Below are 21,384 nucleotides of genomic sequence, written 5' to 3'. Positions count from 1 at the left end.
CAAACAGAATAGCATCATGCTTTAACTCTATGATTTTACACATGCACACTGTAAAGCTTTTCAAAGTCCTTTTCATTGGTGGCTGTTTTATTTATGAAAAGTAAAACTTTCGCAGTTATAGGTGCTTTTGCTCATTTAGTAAAGAAGTTCTGGGATTTGTCATTAACACTATCAACAAAACAAAAAAAAAGTGTGAGAAAGTGCTAGTGGAGTGGTAAGACTGGGAACTGAAATATAGTTGGGAAAAACTAAACCTCGGAGGGGACATATTTTAGCTTTCATTGCCTGGGAGGACTTTGGTGACTTACTTTACACTGAGAGGATGTAGGATTGACATAGTCATCAGTTATTGGTTATTCTGAAAAAAAAAGAAATTAAACAAAACCTCTACAGTCAGTGGGACTATGTAATGCTGAAAAATAATATAGACAGGTGCTTATTTTTCTAATGTAGAAAAACTAAAACAACACGCATTTCTGTGCTTGTGTGTGTGTGCTTGTGTGGTAAGAAAATTTGAGTTACTTTAAGTGTTTAATTAAATGATTCTGGTGCAATATGATAAAACTTATGCCTCTATTTTTGTAGTCTCCTGAATAGCTGTTTATAATATTGTCTAATGCTGATATCACCTTGCTAGAGCTGTCTTCCATCTACTCAAATGCTTTAACAGACATACATTACTGCAGAAAAGTAATTTCTTGGGATGATATTCCTTTTTCTTGTAGAATGTAACAGATATATTTAAATAAGAAATAGAGATTAAAAATCCATATTCCATTCCTCTCCAAAGCATTAATGGTGACACTTTGTGTATATTTTTGTGTACTGACACAGTCTTTCACAAATTCACAAGCTCAGTTTATTATGTGTTAAAAATGTTACTGAGGGCTCAGGGGAGAATATTTAACTTTAGGTGCTGTACCAGGCAGTTATACTTCTAAGCACTCTTTAATGCAAACTAAATGTTGGAGTATTTTGGCTGAAGCTTGATGTGTCAGACTTTTTACTTTGGGGGGCACTTTTAAATGGAAACGGGAGACCAGAGGCCTCCCCAAAAACCTTGCAGGTGGAATGAGGCTGGGGTGAAAGCATTGGGGCTGCTGGAAGAGGGAGCCCTGGGAAAGGGTGCTGGGACAAAAAGTGTCCTCTACCAAAAGTGGTAGAGGAAAAAAAGGCAAGGGAGAGAAAATCTTGAGGAAAAAACCCTCAAATAACCCCCCCCCCCCCCGTAATAATTATTTAGTAGAAATAATAATAATATAACAACACTGCTATAAGAAACACTATGAGGGGTCGAAACGGCTCAGAGGGGCAGTGCTGCTGCTGTCAGGAAGAAATCCTTTCCCCAGGCACTCCTCAATGCCTGGGAGCCCCCCTGGAATGCTCCCGGTATTGCTATTGAATCTCTCTGCGCAGAGCCCTGAGCCCCATGCTGGGTCTGGAGGGAGATTCCCCCATGAGCCCGGGGTGCCCCTGAGGCCAGCGGCTTCATGGCGTGACCCAGCATAGCCCACACGTGCTGCCTGTCTTTGGTGTGGGGATGGCGGGTCTATAGGGCACGGAAATGCCATCAGCACCTCAGGGCTGCTGTCGGACTGGCTCTCTGATGTGGGCAGCTCAGCTGCTGGCTCTGCATCCCAGTTATTTGCTGCCTGTTCAGCAGAGGTTCTTGCTTGAAAACGGTGCTTTGGGATGCAGACAGCGAGCGGCTCCCGGATCCCTGCGAGAGCATGTTGGCTCTCCTCCTTGGTTCTAATCCTGCATGCTCAGTTTAGATGAGCGCAGGGATTAGGCACAAGTTTTGATCTGAAAATACTGCAATTTTCACTTCTTTTTTCTTTCTCCTCTTTTAAAACCCTTGCTGAGATTTTTGTAAATGTTGTTTGATTCCTTTTCCAGTTCTGAACAATACATTCCTGTATTTGAAAACTACATTTTAAAAATATTGGCAGCGTGGCATCCTCATTTAATTTCACATTTGATTTTACTATAAACCACCATTTAAATGCATATATAACTGTTCTGTAATACCTAATATTTGCAGTTAAACAGATGTGTAAGTGCTGATATAAGCAGGAGATAAAATTATATTTTTATTAAGGAAACCCTTTCCTTGTAAGTTACTCTTCTTTTTAAAAGAGATTATTGAAATCCTTAAGTCCAAACACAGATGTCACTTAGTTTCAAAATGTTAATTATTGTGAATTGCTTTTTTACACACTCATACCAGCATGTAAACAAAATTAGTATTTACCTATGAGCTCTCATTCACCTTTGGGTGTGATTTTTTTCCAAAGACGGAAGAATGGTTTGTTACTTAAGTGCTACCCATAGAATACGAAAGCAGGAATAGAAGCTCTGCTTCTAGTTCTCTCAAAATGGTATTGACCAAATGAAATAGGTGTATCCTTGCTTTTGCGATGGTGGTAGTAAACCACAGATTTCTCCTCTTTAACCGTGTTCTAATAGTAAAGCTTACTTACACTACTAATACATCTCACACGTGGAGAAAAACTGTTGATAAAGAATGATCACAGTCCATTTGTTCTGCCTGTAATTTAAAAAAAGAAGACTCTGTTCAAAGTGATTACAATTGATGTGTTGTCTCACAGTAACTTATTTTTGTGCCTTTTTTTTCTATTCAGCTGTACAAAGAAATAGAAATCTGTCAGAAAATCACACAGCACATTCAGATAGAGAAGTCGGATGCATCCTCTGATATTTATGGTGAGTTTCTCCTTGATTTGTTTTTTTGTTTCTGCCAAGTCTATTCTCGTGTGAGCAGGTTCGTGCTTGCTATTTGTTGATATACCTGAAAGGCCTGTTGAACACACTAAGAAAAGCACATCTGATTCCTGTGCCGTCCACGGAAAGCTCGCTCACCTGCCCTGAAGCAGGACAGTTTTATTTGCAGTGCACTGAACGCTGTTTTTCCTGATGCTCGAGATGTAGGATGCACAGCTCTTTGATGAGAGCTATGATGGCAGAAAGGAAAAATGTTTTCTTGTTCTTGTAGTTCCTCAAAACACCATCTACAGAGGCTGTGCAACTGAATGCCAGTGGAAAACAGTGTCCTTCGCTGTTTGTCACATCTCACATGAATGCCCGCATTGCTGCATTCGGGGAGGCCCTGCAGTGGGGCTTGGGAGAGGGCTGCCATGTGGCTTGTCTCTGCTAGCAGGCTAGAAAGCTCCTCACTCCTTCCACCAAGCATGATGGCAGAGATGCAGCAGGAGCATCGCTGTGGACGGGAGGTATCTTGAGGTCTGCAGCCAGACAGCTGTCCCAGGAGAGGCTGCTTGGCCCCTTTCCTTGCCTGCCAGGGACATGCCAAGTGGCTCCCTGTCTTGCCCCAATGTTCCTCAGGTTGGGGGAGCCTGGGCCCAGTGCACGCCCAGCCCTTGAGGATGCCCTATGGATTCCTGGAGCCATAATCTGACGTGTTGTACAGATTTGTGCATAAAACATAAAGAAGGGAAAGTCCTCCTGTGTAATTTCAGCAACCCCCCTAATCTTTATGTTGGGGTGGTCATATTTATTAACTTTCAAGTATTTCAAGTTATGTACCTCCAGCCTGGTGAGTTTGCCCTTTGGTCTGGCAATTACAGTTCTGTAGTGTATTTTAAAGTTATTTGTGCAACCTACCCGCCAGGAAGCCAATCTGCATCTTTTTACTGTTTATCTAAATATTGTGTTTTAATGACTAGAATAATTCTGAATCCCCAAACTGCTTATTATACAGCTGCAGGCCGTCTGAGTATTGAGCTCTGCTACAAAGCAGTGGTGCTGACTGTGGTATGAATATTGAAGGCCTAAGAAAGAAATGTTAACCAGCACAGTGATGGCCCTAGGTTTGATAATTATGCTGTGCCTGAAAGCACTGCCAGCGTTAGGGGTATCGTGGCTTTTCCTGTTTCTTTCTTCTTCCTCTCTTTAAGTTATAGATGGGAAAGACCATGAAACGCACTCTCACGTCCTGTGAAATCAGCTGTGTGAGACATGAGATGTATCTGTTCAGTGGCTCCAGCCCTGCAGGGAGTAAATGCTAAATGCATCCCCACAAAACCTGACTTTGCTCTCATTTAAAAAAAAATGGCAAAACTTACTTTGGCTTTAAATGGCAGCGGAATTTCTGTCGTCTGTATGTGTCTCATAGAAACAGTACAATGTGTTCATAAAGTGACAAGTGTGTGCTGAGATATGTGTTCGTAGGGGAGCAGAGGTCAAGTGTTGATCCTGTCTTGGTGCTGGGGAAGGCTAGGGTTCCTCCTGAGATCCTTTCCTGTATGTTAGGTAAATTTGAGTTTTTAGTTCTTTTAGTCTCGTTACAGAATTAGCATTGCCAATACGTACTTTTGCAATCCAGAGAGAAAGCTACAGCACATTCACGAGCTATGGCAACACAAATATCAGAGCTTCAAAGTTTTGGCGTAGACTATTTTTAACAGGGTTGCTTAAGGGTTCTTGCTGCTGGTTTTGGTTTGAAAAGAACCTAAATCAATAACGTGACCGCTCAGCCTCCAAGCATCAAGCACCTGCATAAGTCTTTGTGTGAACAGGACTGCCTTTGAGATTGATTCTGAGTCAGCTGGGCAGTTCTGGAGGCTCAGCTCCTCCAAGCACTTTAACAAGTGCGGGAACAGGGTCAGGAGCTGGTGCTGCAACCGAGTGGCTAGAGTGCTAAGTGACTTTTTATTCCGGTGTTTACTTGTTTTTACTATGCAGCTTTGCCCAAGCCTTCTTACAGTTGTGCGCATTTTCAAAACATACGTCCAAATTCTCTGTGCCTTGATTTCTCCAGAAGAACTAGAGAAGTCTTCATTTAGAAAATGGATGAGGTTATGAAAATCACTAGTGACATTACTTGTTGCTGTTGCTAGTATTCCAGCTATAGCAATAATAATAACGGTAAATCACCTTGAATTTTCAAGATATGTCACAAGTAGCTATTTATTAATGCCGGCAACATAGACTTGGTGCTGTTATCTCCATTTAACAGACAAGGATCAAAGATAGAGAGACAAAATGCTTTCACTAAGGGTGCAGTTAAGACAGGCCAGTTTAGCTCAATAGGGTGACAGAAAGATAATAAAGGAAGTGAATAGCTGTCTGCTGGCTTTGCAGGCTGTTCCGGGCAAGCTAAGAGATCCTGGTGCCAGGAGAGGGCAGAGCTGCCCCTTCAGGTATTTGCAAATTTTTGGAGCGGCTTTGCCATCTTGCCTGAGCACACCATGAGTTTGAGCGATGTAAAGAGGATGGTGAGAGCATTTCAGGAAAAGCTCACCTGGGAACATTTCATGGTGTTTCTACTCCCACCAGCATACTTGTGGTAAGAGGCACTGACAAGCGTGTTGGACCTTGCCAGTGTTAGATCTGTCAATCTGATGGTGTTGCTGATGGTGGGCACATATGTTCTCGCCTCTTTCACCGGTACCAGCCTCTTTGCAAAGGTTGTGTGGTCAGCAGTCAGAGTGCACCAGCGGAAAATACCTATTCCTTCCAGCTCCTGTATGTACAGGGAACATACTGGCATTAGCAACCATCTGTCTCAGGGAGGAGAGGTAGTTTTCTGGAGGTGGATTTGTTCAGGTATTGTGCTGTTTTGGTGGTGCCATGTGCACTCATAGATGAAGACTTCTGTTCTCCTGTCATCAAAACTTTGCAGTGAAGAAAAGGGTCTGTCTGGGTCACCACCCATCTCTTCACACCTGTGTTTCAGAGTCCAGGCACAGTTTGATAATAATCTTTTTGGCAGGGATGCCAGCTTATGCAATCGTTGTTTCCACCCCCTTCTGCCCTTCCTCTCATGCAGTGCTAGTACACGTGTTTGTATGGAGCACGTGCAGAATTCAGCCAGATGAAAACCGTACATTCATACTGTACATGTGTATATACAAACTACACCTACATGTTGATGCATATATGCAAGTGTATATATATCTATGTATATATCTGTGCACACACAAGACACTTGACATAAGTATTTCCCGTACAGATGAGTTCACTGCTCTGCTTTACTGCATGGCAGTGAAAGCACTGACGCCAGCACTGCAGTGGGACAGGAACGCTGCTGCGAACTGTTTACAGGATCCAACCACATCACAATTCTGGAAATAAACCGGGTTATCCATACCTGGGGTATGGTCACGTATCCTCTCTGCAGAGGCATTAAGTGTATTTGTGGGATGACCGTTTCAAGATTGTTGCTAATTGCTCATCTCTCATCTCTTAAAGATGATAAAAACACGTATAATTGCTCCTCACACCTGTTCCGCTCTTGTTTTTTGTTTCATTTTGGTTTGGTTTTTTTTTTTAATGAAAAATGAATTAAAAAGCAACTACACCTGCCCTTAGGTTTGACAGATTGGAGGAGACAGAGGTCTTCTCATGGAGAAGAATGGAAGCTTGGGACTCATTGGACGTGCTAATCTCTTCACAGTTAGCCAGTGAGAACTTGAGATTCAACTCAGGCTTGTTTTGTCTGTACGGTAGTTGGCTGCAAAACAGCATTTCAGAGGGTGGTGGTGTTAGTAACTGACAATTTGTGTTGATTTGAACTGCGGTCTTGGACATGCTCTAGTGTGCTTCTGGTTAAGTGTTTTCCAGGTAGGCTTTGCAGTGATGACAGCCAATAGCTACTATTTGTTTTACAGCTGCTCTTTTGTCTAGTCAAGATTCTCTGCCAAAGTTGGTGTGTTGAGTGAGCTTCACAAATCTCATTTTATTCAACCTGGAGAGCTTGCATACAGATTGCGAGTAGCTCAGTAAGTCACCAAGGGCCACAGGCTCTTCGCTTCTAGGCTGTCACATTCTTTCCCCTCCTTTCTTTTTTTTTAAATGATGGATGAAAAAAAAACTTCTCCATAAAAACCAACTTGAAAGGAGTCCTGAAGTTGAAATAGGCTCCCAGCACATCTGCTTTGTCTTAGCTGGTGGCTGATTCCATGGCAAACAAGCACTCCTCCCCCAGAGGTTTGTAAATGTTTTTCTAGACGGAAAAAGGAGAGCAAATGGTTGCCTACACTCATTTAGGGAGTAATGAAGTTTCAGAAAGGCAAATGTTCTGCTTTAGATAACTCTCAGCAGTAAATAAATAAACCCTATTTAACTAACCATATTGTATTTCCTTTACACTTTGCTATCTTACACAGCGTCAAATGCAAACAGCAGGAAAATCACCAAACCCAAATGTAACTACCATTGCACTGTTCAAATTAAGGCTGTGTCAGTGCTTACATTATAAGGATGGTTTATGCTTCTTAAACATAGCTATAAAATGTGCGCTGAGCTGAGGCTTAACAAATACCAGGTCATGCCAAGAGCAGCTGAGAATAGAAAGGGGGAGAAGGGGAAGTGCCATTTTTTACAAATTCATCCAGTCTAGGAATTAAAAAAAGTGAAAGCTGGCATTTTGCTTTAGCAAACGCTGTTATGCCTTGTCTGAGTTCAGGATGTCACGTCAGACATAGCGATCCATTTCCTGGCTTTTGTCAGTTTGGGTCACAAACCACATCTCTGTGCAGCTTTTGTCTGCAAACAGCAAAACTTCTTGAAATGACCTTTTGTGGCAAGAGAATTGGAAGTCTGTTCCAACATTTTGCAGCTGCGATATCCTCAAATAAAACTGTAGATGATTTATATATAAAACTCAGAAGTTCAGTTCAGGTTTTTGTTAAAGCCACTTCATTTTTAAATCTTGCCTTTGTGTTTGTGAAGGTTTATGGGAAAGGAGAAGGGAGGAATTCCTGACAGCTCACTGCAGGGACAGCACAGCCTTACCTATAGTGTGTGCAGTTGTTAGGACACACTGGAAGTGGTTGGCTTTTTCTAACCATCTCACTGGGTGTCTTGCTAGGTTTCTCTCTGTCCTCTGTGGAAGAAGAAGGGATTCGTCGGCTCTATGTGAATGGCGTCAAAGAGACAGGCCTAGCTTTCAAGAAAGGTAAAAGACTTTTTAAAGTGCTTTTGTTATTGTTTGCTTAATTCTGGTATAAACCATGGGTTGGGAGCTTTATGAACATGCCAAGCCAGGGTCCCAGTCCAAAAGAGGTCATGGCCTTTTGGGAAGAACCTGAGCTACAGAATACATGGCCATTCTGCTCTTGCAATCTCTTTTGAGTTGCTATATATGTAGCAGGGTCAGCATGTCCCTAGAAGCTAGAAAGAGGAGCAGAGGCCCTCTAAGGTCAGTCACTGCAAAATAAACAGGTACAGTAGAAGGCGTCACAGTGCTCTCTGTGGCTGGGATTACTGCCTCAAGTTTTGCTTCCAGCCTTGGTCCAGAAACCAGCAGAGATAGTGAGGCTGCTGGGTTTGTCCCAGGGCAGAGCAGGATACGTTTTAATTACAGCTTGCCCAGGCTGAGGTCAGCTCTGCCACTGCCGTGCCCTTGCTGCTTTTCCCGAACGTTGCCCTTTCCATTGTGCTAGCACTGCTGTTCATGCAGTCACGGGAGGTGCTGGTCAGGGCGCTGGGCAGCTGAAAACTAAATTTGAAAGTATAGCATGGGAAACACGAAGAGTGAGAAGACTCTCATCTCTTCATAACTCTTCAGTGTATGCAGAGTCCTCAAAAACACCTTCAGAGTTTTCTTGGTGAGTGGTTTTACGGTCTTTCAGAGCTTATTCAACAGTTAGCTGTTGCCAAAAGCAATGGGGGCTGATCTCCCCTAAACCGCTCCAGCCCTTTGCCTTGTGCTGACTCTGGCACTCTGCTAAGCAGATTCAGCTCACGGACTTGATAGAAAACTGCCATGCAGAAATGTGTCACTGGTTTTCTGACCCGCTAGCAAATGGAGTTGACTTGTGTTGCGGTGAAGCAAGTGCCAGAAGTGACACAGCAGAGGGACAGAACTGGGAAGGAAGAAGCAGAGGGCAAGGAAGGGGAACAGTTATGGCTGCAGGATCCTGGAGTTTCACTCAGCTGTAGCCTCTAACTTTAGCTTAAGAAAACCACATAGGTGATTCTGAAGGCTGCTGTTAACGTCTGTTAAAAGCTTGAAAAGCACATCTTTCTCATTCCTGTACCGCCTCACCTCACCTCAGACCCGTATGATTCCCTGGCTGACAGGATGGTATTTTACCAAACGCTCTGAACAGGGGTTGGAGGACGGCTCTCTGCCAGGCTGCCATGGGGAAATAAAACCCTGTGGGTTTCCCGTGGGGAGCAAACACCAATAAGACAGTGAGGGTGGGGGTGTTTCAGCAGGGCTTCCTTGTTTTGCTTTGAGTTAATGTTTGAACAACAATTTAAATGAATGCATGAACACAGAGTGCCTCCTGTGGGGCTAAAATGCTAAAACATGTTTCCAGTGTTATGTCACTCTTCACAATTGATATGAAAAGCAGCTTCTGTATGAACAGTACTTGGCAGGGTATTGTGACACCCAGAGTTATCAGAAAGCAGAGAAGAAAACTCTCATCCTCCCATTAGTTACATGCAAGTTTGCATTTGTCTCAACTTCCTACAGTACGTCCAACCAGATGACATACAGTATTAAATTTTCAATCTTTTCTCCAATTAGAAAACTTAAGTTTTATTTTCTTCTAATAATTTGTATTATTTATCTTCTTTTTTCCTGTTGTTCTGTGTTAGCTAGACCATTGTTGGAGTTTAAGATGCTTGATTGTGCTGAGATAAATATGATGTTTTATCCCAAATGATTCAAAATAAGGATCACAAAGAGTAAATGAAGCCCCAGATACGATGTTTATGGTTGCAAGCATATTAATGTGCTACTATTACGACATGGCATCACTAAGTAGAATAAATGAAATAATGTGAAATGCTTGACTTGCCTTGTTTTGTCCTCGTTTCAAATATGATTTTACAGTCCATTTACTTTGTAGTTGTTCCCTCTAGTTCATTTTATTCTCTCCGAAACTGCACGCCACACTACAGTTTCTGGGCACAATTACATGCATTTAGAAAGATCTCAATTTTCCTAAAGAAGACTGAAGCTCCATACCCTCTTCCCTTCCAGTTTTCTTTCTTGAATGTGGGTAGGTAATCTGTTTCCTGGAGGATGCAGCTGAGCTCTGCTTGTAGCTCAGGCTCATGGAGTCAGGTCTTTCATCTGAGCTTTAAGGGTGGCAAGACTTCTCATTTGCATAATTGACCAGCCAGGGGATTGCATGACAAGAGGGTAGGTCACCCCCATAAAGCAGCTCTTTTGATCCTTTAAATTCCAGGGATGAAAGCCTGTAAATGCCAGGATGGTGACTGGGATAGCACAGCGGTCCCCTTGGTGGGTTGGTGGCCACTACAGAGTATGTGTTCCTGCTGGCTGTGCCCAGCAACCATCTCCTGGAGGGATGCCTGTGGGGGGCTGCCAGCGTCACACTCAGTGGAGACAAGCTGCAGCAGCAGGAGCAGTTCCAACAGTCAGGACTGTCACTGGTGTGCCCTGGCATGCTGCTGCCTGCCTGACCCTAAAGATTATTTAAGATTAAACTGTGGTCCAGCTTGCTGTTAGGTAGTTAGTTGACAAGTGGGCCCAGCTAGCTGAGGGGAAGGTCAGGTTTCCTGCAGCACCTCGGAGGGCTGCACGTAGTCTGTCAGTGTCTCTGTTGCCCCAGAAGCGAGCGGGAGTCAGCTGTTTCCTCTGCAGATCCCCTTTTCCCTTGGGCACTGGTGCTATAAATATCTCCTGAAATCAGATTGGAGAAAAACTATTACTAACTTACGAAGTGTTAAAATTTGCCTTTTGAAGATCTCTGTACTAGAATGTGATTTAGACAGGGGCTATTTCTTTAGAGAAGAGACTATCTGAAGTCCTACACTATCTACCCCAGCTGAGTGGGAAGCGTTTTCTCTCCTCCGAGGTGTATGGGTACGTGACCACTTCCAATAAAAGCCTTCACTGGTATGGAAAGTTAGAGGCAAGAATCAAGGCCCAGCTATACTATCCCTGTCCTGTGTGCAGCGCCTCAAAAACCTGACTCTGTCCTTCAGTGTACATTTATTTATGAGCATTACGTTGTGTAGAGTGTCTTGCTGTAGAGTGGCTGTTCCTTGCAGAGTGATATGAAGAAAAAGGGGAAGTGTTGTTGCTGGTACATTGTGCGGGTCTTTCTGGATGCTGTGCTCATAGGGGTGGTACTGGAGTACCATCCTGACAACAGATCTTGCAGAAATCCATCAAATTTTAATATAATTTTCAATCATAAATGTTTTCTTTATGTCTAGACATAACACTGTCTGGCACTTCATAAATGCCTGGCTGAGCTCCTTGATGTCTGTGGATAACAGAAACATTGCTGTGCAACTCTTACCTGTTCCTTTCTGCGTCCACAGGTCTGAAAGCTGGCGATGAAATTGTGGAGATTAACAAGAAAGCTGCTGAGGACCTGGACTCAGCTTTGCTGAAAGATGCCCTTGTTCAGTCTTCGCTCTGTCTTACTGTGCGCACCTATCCTGAGATAGAGGAAGGGCAGAAACTAATGCAGCCACCACCACGTCGCTTGGAAAACCCATCTGACTTGAGTGACAACACATTGGCATTTGCTGGGAGCAACCAAGGTATTGGGTTGGAGGATTCAAACCTACAATGTGCTGATGTAGTCCCATCGATCCTGCTTGTAACTTTGACGGTGGAAGTCTGAATTACGGTCTGAATGCACTGGGCGGATAATAATGTGGGAGCTTGGGAAGTTGTAAGGTATAATCTGCGGTAGCAGTGAAGGATGACTGTGCGTGGCTAGGCAGTGAAACGTGTGTCATCACCAAATGTATGTCACATCATCTAGCTGTGCCTACAGCAAGTCACAGAACTAATTGCTCATTTCTGGGCTGCTCAGGAGGTGCATTTACCTCTGGATTTGCCCATAGGTTATATGTATGGCAGGGAAGGAAGAGTGGATAAGCATTCACCCTCTCTGGGACTCGCCAGGGGTGCAGGAGCCCTGTGTGTTTGATGAGACGGGTGAATAACTCACATGGACAATTCAAAACACCTGAAAGTAGGGACCGACGTAACGGCTAAACGCATCTAACTGGTCCCACAGCACATTATGGAGACCATTCCTGCCCACCACCTGCCCTGTTCAGAGAACTGAACTGGCTGAAAATTAATCCCTAGCAAATGGGAATTGTTTGTCACTGGTTTAGCTTCCTGAACCAGTTGAGGGCAATCAGCTGTGCTGGGATAGGAGAAATACAGAAAAGCAGGACTGCCTCCTTGGCGGTTGGTGCCATTACCTCTGTAAGAGAACAGTGTTGGGAATTGCACTGGGATAGCAGGAAGGCTCCTGCATCGTGTCTCCTCTTACGTGCCTGCTTAGTCAAGTCTTACCTGTTGGCTTCTAAATGCCTCCCATACTCAAAAACAGAAGAGGATACTGGACATACCTGCTTGCTATAGTTTTTTGGAATAGTTTAATATCCAGGAAAAACTAATGGAATAGCTAAAACCAACTAGTTTCTAGATAATCAAAACTATTCTGAGCTGAGGTAAATTTTGACTTTCAGTCAAAAGTAAACGTCATCTGGATATGTCAAAATACTGTGTTTTCTCCCCAAAGTAGAGGTTTCAAAAATGTCAAAATAATCCTTTTGACAGCTGTGAAATGGTTTTGTTTGGGGCATTTGGAATAAAAAAAATGGAGTAGGAGCAGGGCTGTTAATGCACTTCACTGGCATTACAAGTCTGATTGTTGCAATCACTCAGTGTAGGGTGCTCTGGAATGAGTCTGGGTGCAAACTGGAGCTAACCCAGGAGCAACGTAAGTGCATTAGCATGATGCTGAGCTGGAGCAAAAGAGCTGCAGTGAAAGATAGTTTGCTTGGGCTCAGGCAGCTGACTGCCTGCAAAGGGTCAGGGAGGTACAGCCTGCCTTTCAACGTTTCTGGATGTTATTCTGGTTTTGCTTAAAATATTTACTGAAAATGATCTAATAAGAGTGCTATTGTTCAGGTGACAGGAACACGTGGTAGGAAAAGGGAAAGCTGGACCCCTAGTCTGACCTTGGGGAGTGTGATACTCATAGCAAGCGGACTAGTGTGAATGAGAAAGCTTAAAAACAGCTTATTGCAAATGCCTCTGAGGGGACTGATAAAAGCAACCTCATGTAAGACATGGGATAAACCCCCAAAGGCAGATAAAATTAAAAATTTTCAGAAGGACACTTCCCTTTTTAATTTTCATTGAGCTTTTCCCAGTTAGGCTTTTGTGCTGAAAAATTGAGCTCATCTTGGACATTTTTATAGCTGGCCACAAGATGCCCCCATTTCCTGCTTAACACCAGCTCTTCCCAGGCCCCATCCTTTTGTTCTTGCCTGTGCTTTTTCAGTGAAACCCCGAGGCTGAGTTCTTGTACCCTGCCTTTTCGCTGAAGTGAGTGTCTGCCCGGAGTGCAAAAAATTGGGAACTGGGACTTTTGTTTATGCAATGTAGTGATTTCTAAGGCAGGGCAGTCACATTTAATAACACGGTTCAACAGCTAGTCTCAAGAAGCTGTTTCTCTGTCACTGTCAGTTCTGTGCTTCATTATTTCGAGGGTCTTCAGGAGGTTCTTTTCCTTGCTAAGAATGAGATAGTGCAGTTTGCTAAATGCTTCTGAAGAGCCTAGCATTTGCCTTTTAACATCGTCCACTGATGACACCGTGTGCCCCACATGAAGTGAAGACATAGGGCACGGCTAATGGACATGTCACAGCAAAAATCAGACCTCCCACCTCTGCTGCTTTGTAGACACGACTTCCTTTTTGCTGTTCCCAACATGACTCATGTCTGTCCTTCTTCGTAAGCCTCTCCCAAGCTGGGGTTTTGTGGTTGTTGCAGTGGTGTGGAACAGCTGCTTTTTTTATCCATGTCCTGCAGCAAGCATGTGAACCGTCTGGTGGGCCAAAGCACCTCCTTCTTAAATAGGAGGTCCAGCAGCGTCAGGGCTTCCTTTTCCCTCCAGCTTTCTGTCAGTACAGCTGCCCTTCACTTTTGGTGTGCTTTAGTCAGCTCCTTTGCTCTCTGGTTCAGGTGACAGGCAGCACAGAAGCTAGAGCTCTCTTGACATTTGCTTTCCTTCAAAACACAGCAGTTGTTGAGGTGGGAATCACCTTATTTCCTCCTCAAAGTGGGAAGGAATACTTCTTTAACCAACAGAAGCAACACAATAGCTCATGAGCAGATGCACAAGTGTCTCCGGCACCTTCTGAAAGCGCCTGTAGTTGCCATATGATGTAGGCCTCTGAAGAATGACATTAAGATGGTGTTTCAAGCTAAACAATGCTGCTGCTCTAATTTAGGATGACTTAGCCTGAGGAAGGAGTGAAATCAAGGATCTGCACCCAAGTGTGCAGTCAGGAGGCATGTCTTTTGATCTTCCCCACCCATTTCTCTCTATTTAGGTGTTTGTAGAACACAGTGTTTTACTGAAGCCTTGCTTCTTCCGGCCCTGTGCTTTTTGATGCATTTGTTACCTAAATTTGGGTCCATGTGACCTTTTAAAAAGGGGTACACACTTTTATTTAGGACATTGTGGCTATATCTCAGACTTTTGGTCTTGGCTCCGCAGCTTCTTGGAGAGAGCAGTCAAGTATGAAATACCCACTGACCCATTTATTTGTGTCCTTGTTGATTACTGGCAGTTTGGCTGGCTAGGCAAATCAGCTCAGCGATTTCTCTTACATGCTTTATTTATAGCGTGCATATTTTTTCTTCGGTCCTCAAGTAGTGTAGCTCTTCTTTCAGCAACAGGGTGAAATGCTGATTGGCCAGAATGCCAGCAGGTAAATATCACCTGTAGGCACATCCATTCTCCAGAAATTCATGCTGATGTCCTGTCATTATCTTCTTCACTAGCAATTCTTCATTGTCTGTGAAGGCAGCAAAGGGTAGATTTGAGGCATATCACATTGTGTGTTTTCAATGGAAGGATGCTGTGTTACATGTTTTTTTCAAGGAAGCTTTCCTAATGCCTTATTGCTCAGTGTGAGGACTTCCAGGAGCAAAGCGGACCTGTGTTTTTGGGAGTCGACCTCCCTGAAGTGACTGCCAGGGCTACTGTTAAATACATCTCTTCCAGCCGTTTCATTATCCGAAACTACCTTGAGGCTGGGGATAGAGTTGCTCTGTGTCAGTGGTTATTTCACTGTGTTTACTTAACAGGTTATTCTTGAAATGACCTTGGATTTTATGTCTCTTAATTGATGTGAAAAGTGTCATCTTGAGCATGATACATACTTTCCTCTAGGAATTTGTACTGCGTCAGGCTTGCAGAGCCACAAGTTTTGTTTGTTTCATCTATTATTGTTTTTCCTGGCTTTCAATCTTCTATCCTGCTAAGGCAGTCTGCATAAATCTGGTTGAGGAGGACTAGCTCTCATTCTGTCTGGAGCCCCACAGCATGTTTTCCTTATTGCCTGCCTAAGAGGATCAGTGAGAGCTGTCTCCCCTCCCCTTGAGGAGTGTTTCGTCTCCCCATTCTGTTCCGCTCAATCCAGGGAATGAGAGGCTGAAAGCTGGAAACACAGTGTTGTGTCTCCCCAAAATCGTAAAGGAGATACTTCGTTATTAGAAGGGGATTTGGGAATAGCAGTAGTATCCATCTTTGTTTGTGGTTCCCCAGAATTCACTACCTTTTTTTACTCTGGGGTAGAGTTTCTGAGGTTTTAGGCTTTGCATACTTCTGTATTTTGGAGACCTCTAGCATGGGGCATAACTCTCCAGGGATAACCATGAGCCATATAAATCTCCGTGCAGAATGTATAAATGATAAAAAAGAAAGTATAGCTCTATTTTGAATGGGTGTATTAATATTTCAGATATGAAGCAGCCAGGTATTTTTAAGGAGTCTATTATTTTGTCATTCAGAAAGCAGGACACAGACTCTAAAGATCATGGTGTAAAACAGAAACAAACTTCCACTGCATTACAAGAATGGCCACTATTTTTCGTTTCATCCTTGTCCTGTCACAGGTCCCCTTAGGCTAAGTAATTTGGGTTTCAGAACAAGCTGAGACTAACAGTTAGCTTAATTTCTTCAGGCTTATTTTCCTGAGGCAGACAATTTCTTATCTTTCGTAGTATGTTAAAAAAATATTCTTATCATTCAATTTAACCATTCGGGGGGCATTTACTGCAGCAGCAGTGTGAGGGTCTTGCGTACAATTAATTGGAGACACGCGGAACTGCTGTTGATGAGATCGTTTTTCTAGAACCTTAAAGCTGAAGGATGTTACCTCAGTCAGAATTGGGTCCAGAGGTTTCACTCCTGGCTTTGCTAAAGCCTGCCTGAGCTGCTGTTGAAATAAGCAGCGTGCTATTAGCATGTTAGTTTTTGCATCGCAGCTTTTGGTTTCTGACCCTTCCTGTTTTCGCTGCAGTGAGCATCCCCGCTCCCTTATCCGCGGATTTCTGATCTTCATACTCTGGCTGTGTTGCCGCTCCCCCTGCCGGCTCCTCGAGCCCCAGGCTGCAGCACGGTACTTGCAGAAGGAAAGACTGTTTTTTCCTGATCTCAGTGTCCCTGGTTTCCAAGGTTCCCTGAGATTGTGCTTCATTTTTACGTCTATGAAAGCTCGTGTTTCTTCCAAAGGGGCTATTCGAACATACTACAAGTTTTTTACTAGGTTTCTGATCTGAGGAGGGTGGAAAGTGACAGTGGTACAGGGAAGATTTCATTGAATCTGCATTTTTCCCGAGGGGATTGAATTTAATGACATTAAGAATAGATTTTTCTATATTTGCACGATTTATTGCCTAGTTGAAATGGAAAGGGAAGCAATCGAGTTCTGTTGAAAGGAAGAGAGAATTATGGGGCTTGTTCTGTAGCTCTTCAGGAAAGGCAGAATTCTGCAGTTTGTTCCTATACTGTTCTTTGATCACTCCATCGACAGTAACTGTGATAGTTGTTGCTGGGTTTTGCAGGTCTTTGGAGATACTATCAACTCTGTGGGTCTTCCCAACAGGACAGAATACCCCAGTGTAAAAATGATGCTCTCTTCTTTTATGTTTCAGTGTTGCAAAGATAACCTGGAAAACCTGCATTCTTACCTTTTTTTATTGCAGATTTGTAGGTGAAAATTAGTCTCAAATAAAAATCTAATCTGTGAGGCAGTTCCCTAACAATTTCTATTAAAATTGTTCCGGTTATGACAGATTCTCTTTTGAAAGGTACTCTGCTGTCATTATGGGCCCCTTCCCCATCAGCATTTAGGAAAGACACTTTCTGTTTATGGAAGTTTCTGCTGAACTGCCAAAGTAAGCGATATGCTTTTCTTTTAAGACTACAGTCAAACAAGAGCCAATGAAAGCAGTTGGCCACTGAAACCTGAGCAGTACTTCTCGCAGGAGCACAGACATTTGCCTGGGTTTCAGCTGGGGTAGTCACCTTCTGCCCTGTCTGTATTTCTTTTTCAGCTCGCATGGGGATCACTCCTTATTGCCCACTGAAAGTGATTAAGCAGTTGCTACATTTGACTTCCAGTATCACTGAGTTTCATCAATGAGAGAAGTAGGAACGAGCAAGATGCACCTTTTGCAGAGAGCGAGCGCTGGCAGGCAGTGAGGAACACCAGGCTGACCTCCTCCTCAGTACCTGACACTTGCTGGCTGGCTGCAGCAGTCCCAGAGCTCTGCCTCATTCTCACGGCAAGGTGTTGTGTGGGGCACTGAGATGTGTAAAACAACCTGCTTATTGGGAGACTTAGGCACCTTTCAGTTACAAACTGAAGCTTTCAACCATCCATGCCTGTTGTTGCTTCTGGCCTGCAGCATGTAACGTGCTGGCAGATGGCTGCCCTTGCCAGCACTTCCCCGTTGCTGCCATTGGGAGGACTAAACGCAGTATTGCCCATTCCACGTACTCAGGAATAAGGCATCGAGATGCAGCGTTTTCTGATTTGTGTGCTGCTTTTTGTGTTAGGATGCGCGCTTCTGAGCTTTGCACCACAGCTGACACAGCTTGGCTAGGAATATTTGTTTCCACTGCATTAAAAGAAAATAATCTGGCACCAAGAAGCGGGCTTTCAGAACAGTACTGAATATTGTGGAAGTCTCATTAAAATCTCAAGCGACAGCAACCTTGCAAATTGGAAGCAGCAGCCATGGAAAATTTTAGCCAAGTGTTGGCATGGTGCTTAAGCTTTATGTGATTCTTCAGGCCTTTAAGCCCCAGCCCCTTTGCTCCAGTGATATAAGACTTCCTTTTATTTTGTTAGTTCTAGCCATAAGTAGGAGTTATTTAACGGGCATTAGTCATAGTGTCACAGATATTACACTGCTGAGGCAACTTGGGAGCTCGTGTGACCTCCATCTGTGCTGCCCCCTTTTCCTGCTGCTTTTTGGTTTTCCCTTTCCTTAATGGCAAGTGAAACCCACGTGTTACCATTCCTAGCAAATGCTAGTGGTTGGGCAGCATTCAGGTGCTGCAGGCGGAAATGAGCACGTTGTCCTCAGAGCTCCTTGCAGAGCTAAATAAAGATTTACAGGGCAAAAATAAAATGATGTAATGAACCTGACAGAAATGGGACGGTAACTGGAAGGTATTAAAAGGCAGGAATGTGCTGTGTTACTGAACTGATTGCCTGCATTTAACAACCAGCAGATAAACCTGCTAAAGTCGACATTGGCTTTGACAGCTTAAGACATTAGAAATACCATGAGCACATGTACTGTGTGACTGCTCATTAAGGCGTAAATGAAAGATTGCTGTCTACTGGGTAAAAGTGCTTCTACTGCAGGAAACAGATTAAGTGATGTTTTACTATACAGGAAAAGAAAAAGTGGTAGCTTAAAAGCGAAAAACAACCCTCCCAAACAAACATTATTTGCTGTGGATCAGGGTGAGAAACAGCTTATAATAGGAAATTAGTTGCAGTGAAAAAACACAGACTGCCCAAAACTAGTTATTACATGTTTTTTTTCTCTTGTTTTTTAATGTGTATCTTAAGGATTTTAAGAATTTTTTCACAAGTAAATAAAGAGATCAGAAAGCTGATAGTCCCAGTTGATAAAATATAGGCAGGGCTCAGAAAAGTAACTTCTTACAGAGAAATCACTTCTTCAGGTAGATTTTGTGTGGCCAAACAACCCCAACAGGCACATCTTTTTAAAAGGTAAACCCTGTCTTTTCAGAAGAGAGCCACGTCTTCTAGAAGCTCGGCTGTGAACTATCTTTTATGTCCTTTTAATTTCATTTGATGTCCAATTTAGCTCCATCCTAGTTTGCAGGATGTGTTCCAAATTTATTTCCAGATTTCTGTACTGCAGTTTTTCCAAACTGTTGCTAGGCTCAGCAAAGTGGAAATCTTTTACAGTTGCAGAAGTTGTTTTTGGTAGTGGTGGCTGAAAGCTTGCAAGAACAGCAGCTGTAAGCTGGGTCCCGAGGAACCCAGGCCTGGATCTCTTCCCTTGGTCTTGATGCAGAAAACCTTACCTAGAATGTGTTTGCAAACCAACGCTGTAAGTTAACATGTTGCTGAGAGAAAGAAGAGCAGTGGCTTTTCAATTGCAGTGAAGGGGTAATAGAATTATTCTTAATCGTTTAAATGTATTTCTTAGAGACTATAATTTCTATATCATGAGATGTATTTCACTCCAGGGTAAATATAAACAAATATACTAGATATATGTAATCAGAGGGGTTTTTTTTCAAAATACCTTGATTTTAAAGCAGCTTGCCACTTTATCTGAATTAAAAAGACCATCCATGCTATTATCACCTTTTTGGCGAAATTACAGAGTGTTTAACTGAAATACATCAGTATAACAGATGTGTGTTATCATCACCGTGGCCTTTTTACTCACAGCATTGATGTCTAGCCAAATGTTCCTTAAAGACAAGTATGTGTGGCTTACCTAAATTGAAATGTCTAATTGAAAAATAGCAAGGAACATGAGAGTCAGCATGGGACGGGAAATGGAGCTGCATCTGCTGTGTTAAATCACCGTTAGTCTTTGTAAAACACCCATGTTTTAATCTAGTAGTGAATAGGAGAGGAAGGCTGCTGGACCACTGGGTGCTGACAGCATGATAGTGTGCTCTTGGGCTGCTTCTATTCATAGGGCTAGCAAACAAAAAACAAACACTGGTTTGAAGAAAATTCCATTTTGCTACAGGAAAGTGTCAGTTTTCCACCAGAATGTTTAAATGCTGTGTGCCAACAATAAAACCAGAAAGTGTGTTAATGTAGTCTGTTGAGTCTTGGCTTTTAAAAAGCAGGGATTTTCTGTGATGCTGCATCCATTGAACTTTGGTTAGGCATTTCTGCACTACCTGAAGAATAAATGTAATGGAATAAAGGGTATAATCCTTGGTGGGACATTCACTGTCCTGTTCTTGTGGCAGGATGTAGGCAGAGAGGCGTACTCAGAAACCACCCTCCCCCATCCAGCCCCAGAAGTGATCCTGCAGAAAGAAATCTTCCTTTGGGGATTGAGACGAGGAGAGGGGGAAGGTAAAAGGAATTAGTGTCTGGACTCAGCTGCTGTAAGGTATCTCTTTATACTGGCTTGAAAGTCAGTTGAGGCATGCAGGAGGGTCCTGGCAGAGTTCAGTTCATCACTGGATATTATAATTTGCTATAGCTAGAGGTTGAATTATCTGAAATCTATTTTTCTCTGAAGACTGGCTAAGGTGTAGTACAGCTTACAGCTGTATAGTCTTACAGCTATTTAAATCAGAGAAAACAAAAGTTACTTATGCAAAGAGCTCTCAGGCTGGGATTAGTTCACTTCTTTCCTTTGTCACTTGTAGGTAAATTCATCATTTACATACGAGGGGTTGCAAAGGAGTTATTAGCTGTATCAACCACATAGTCTCCAGAAGAATGTTCAGGCATAGGGGTACATAGCTGTTGCCATGCACTGACAGAAATGAAATTTAGTTTTCTGTTAATGTAATAGATTCCTAAAACCTGCTAAAACCAATTTTTTTTTCCCTTAAAAATCAACACTGAAACTCAGCAGTAGATGTGTTAGGCCAGAACTACAAGCAATTAAAAATTATCGTGTTCAACTTAGCTCGGAGGAGGGGCTGACCAAGACATGCTTCTTGGCACAGCCTGCCCTTTCACAGGCTGCAATTTCCATGTGAAACCTCCGAAGTATAAAGGTAGGCGGTTACTCGCTAGCCAAGAAATTAATACCAAACGTAAGAATTTCAGTGTGGCATTTTAGCCTTATCTCTGAATCAGCTTTCGTAGTTTCCATCTAAAAGTGTGTCTGGCCATAATCTGTTTTATTTTTACTCCTGTGGTTAAACCTGGCCCCTGCTGTAAACCAAGGTAGTCCTCTGAGGTCCTTGAGTGCCTCTGGCATAGCATCTTGTTGGCATGTACTTTCCTGCAGGATGGGACCTGGCCCTCCATGGGAACTCCATGTCTGTTGTACTCACGGTTTTTTTTGATTTTTGGAAATTATAGTTGGGTTTCACACACATCTCAATT

General features: G+C 43.1%; 1 protein-coding gene across 1 annotated transcript in view; it reads left to right on the top strand.

Annotated features, from left to right (window-relative positions):
- Positions 1-21,384, top strand: part of TIAM1 (T-cell lymphoma invasion and metastasis 1) — an 82,739-nt gene that overhangs the window by 37,645 nt on the left and 23,710 nt on the right. The window contains exons 11-13 of the mRNA XM_010131373.1: positions 2,646-2,727; positions 7,856-7,942; positions 11,296-11,521. Of these exons, the coding sequence (XP_010129675.1) occupies positions 2,646-2,727; positions 7,856-7,942; positions 11,296-11,521 (395 nt within the window). The remainder of the gene's footprint in view (positions 1-2,645; positions 2,728-7,855; positions 7,943-11,295; positions 11,522-21,384) is intronic.

Source organism: Buceros rhinoceros, unplaced genomic scaffold, assembly GCF_000710305.1.
Source record: "Buceros rhinoceros silvestris isolate BGI_N320 unplaced genomic scaffold, ASM71030v1 scaffold692, whole genome shotgun sequence".
NCBI lineage: Eukaryota > Metazoa > Chordata > Aves > Bucerotiformes > Bucerotidae > Buceros > Buceros rhinoceros.
This window is presented reverse-complemented; position numbering and strand designations above follow the sequence as displayed.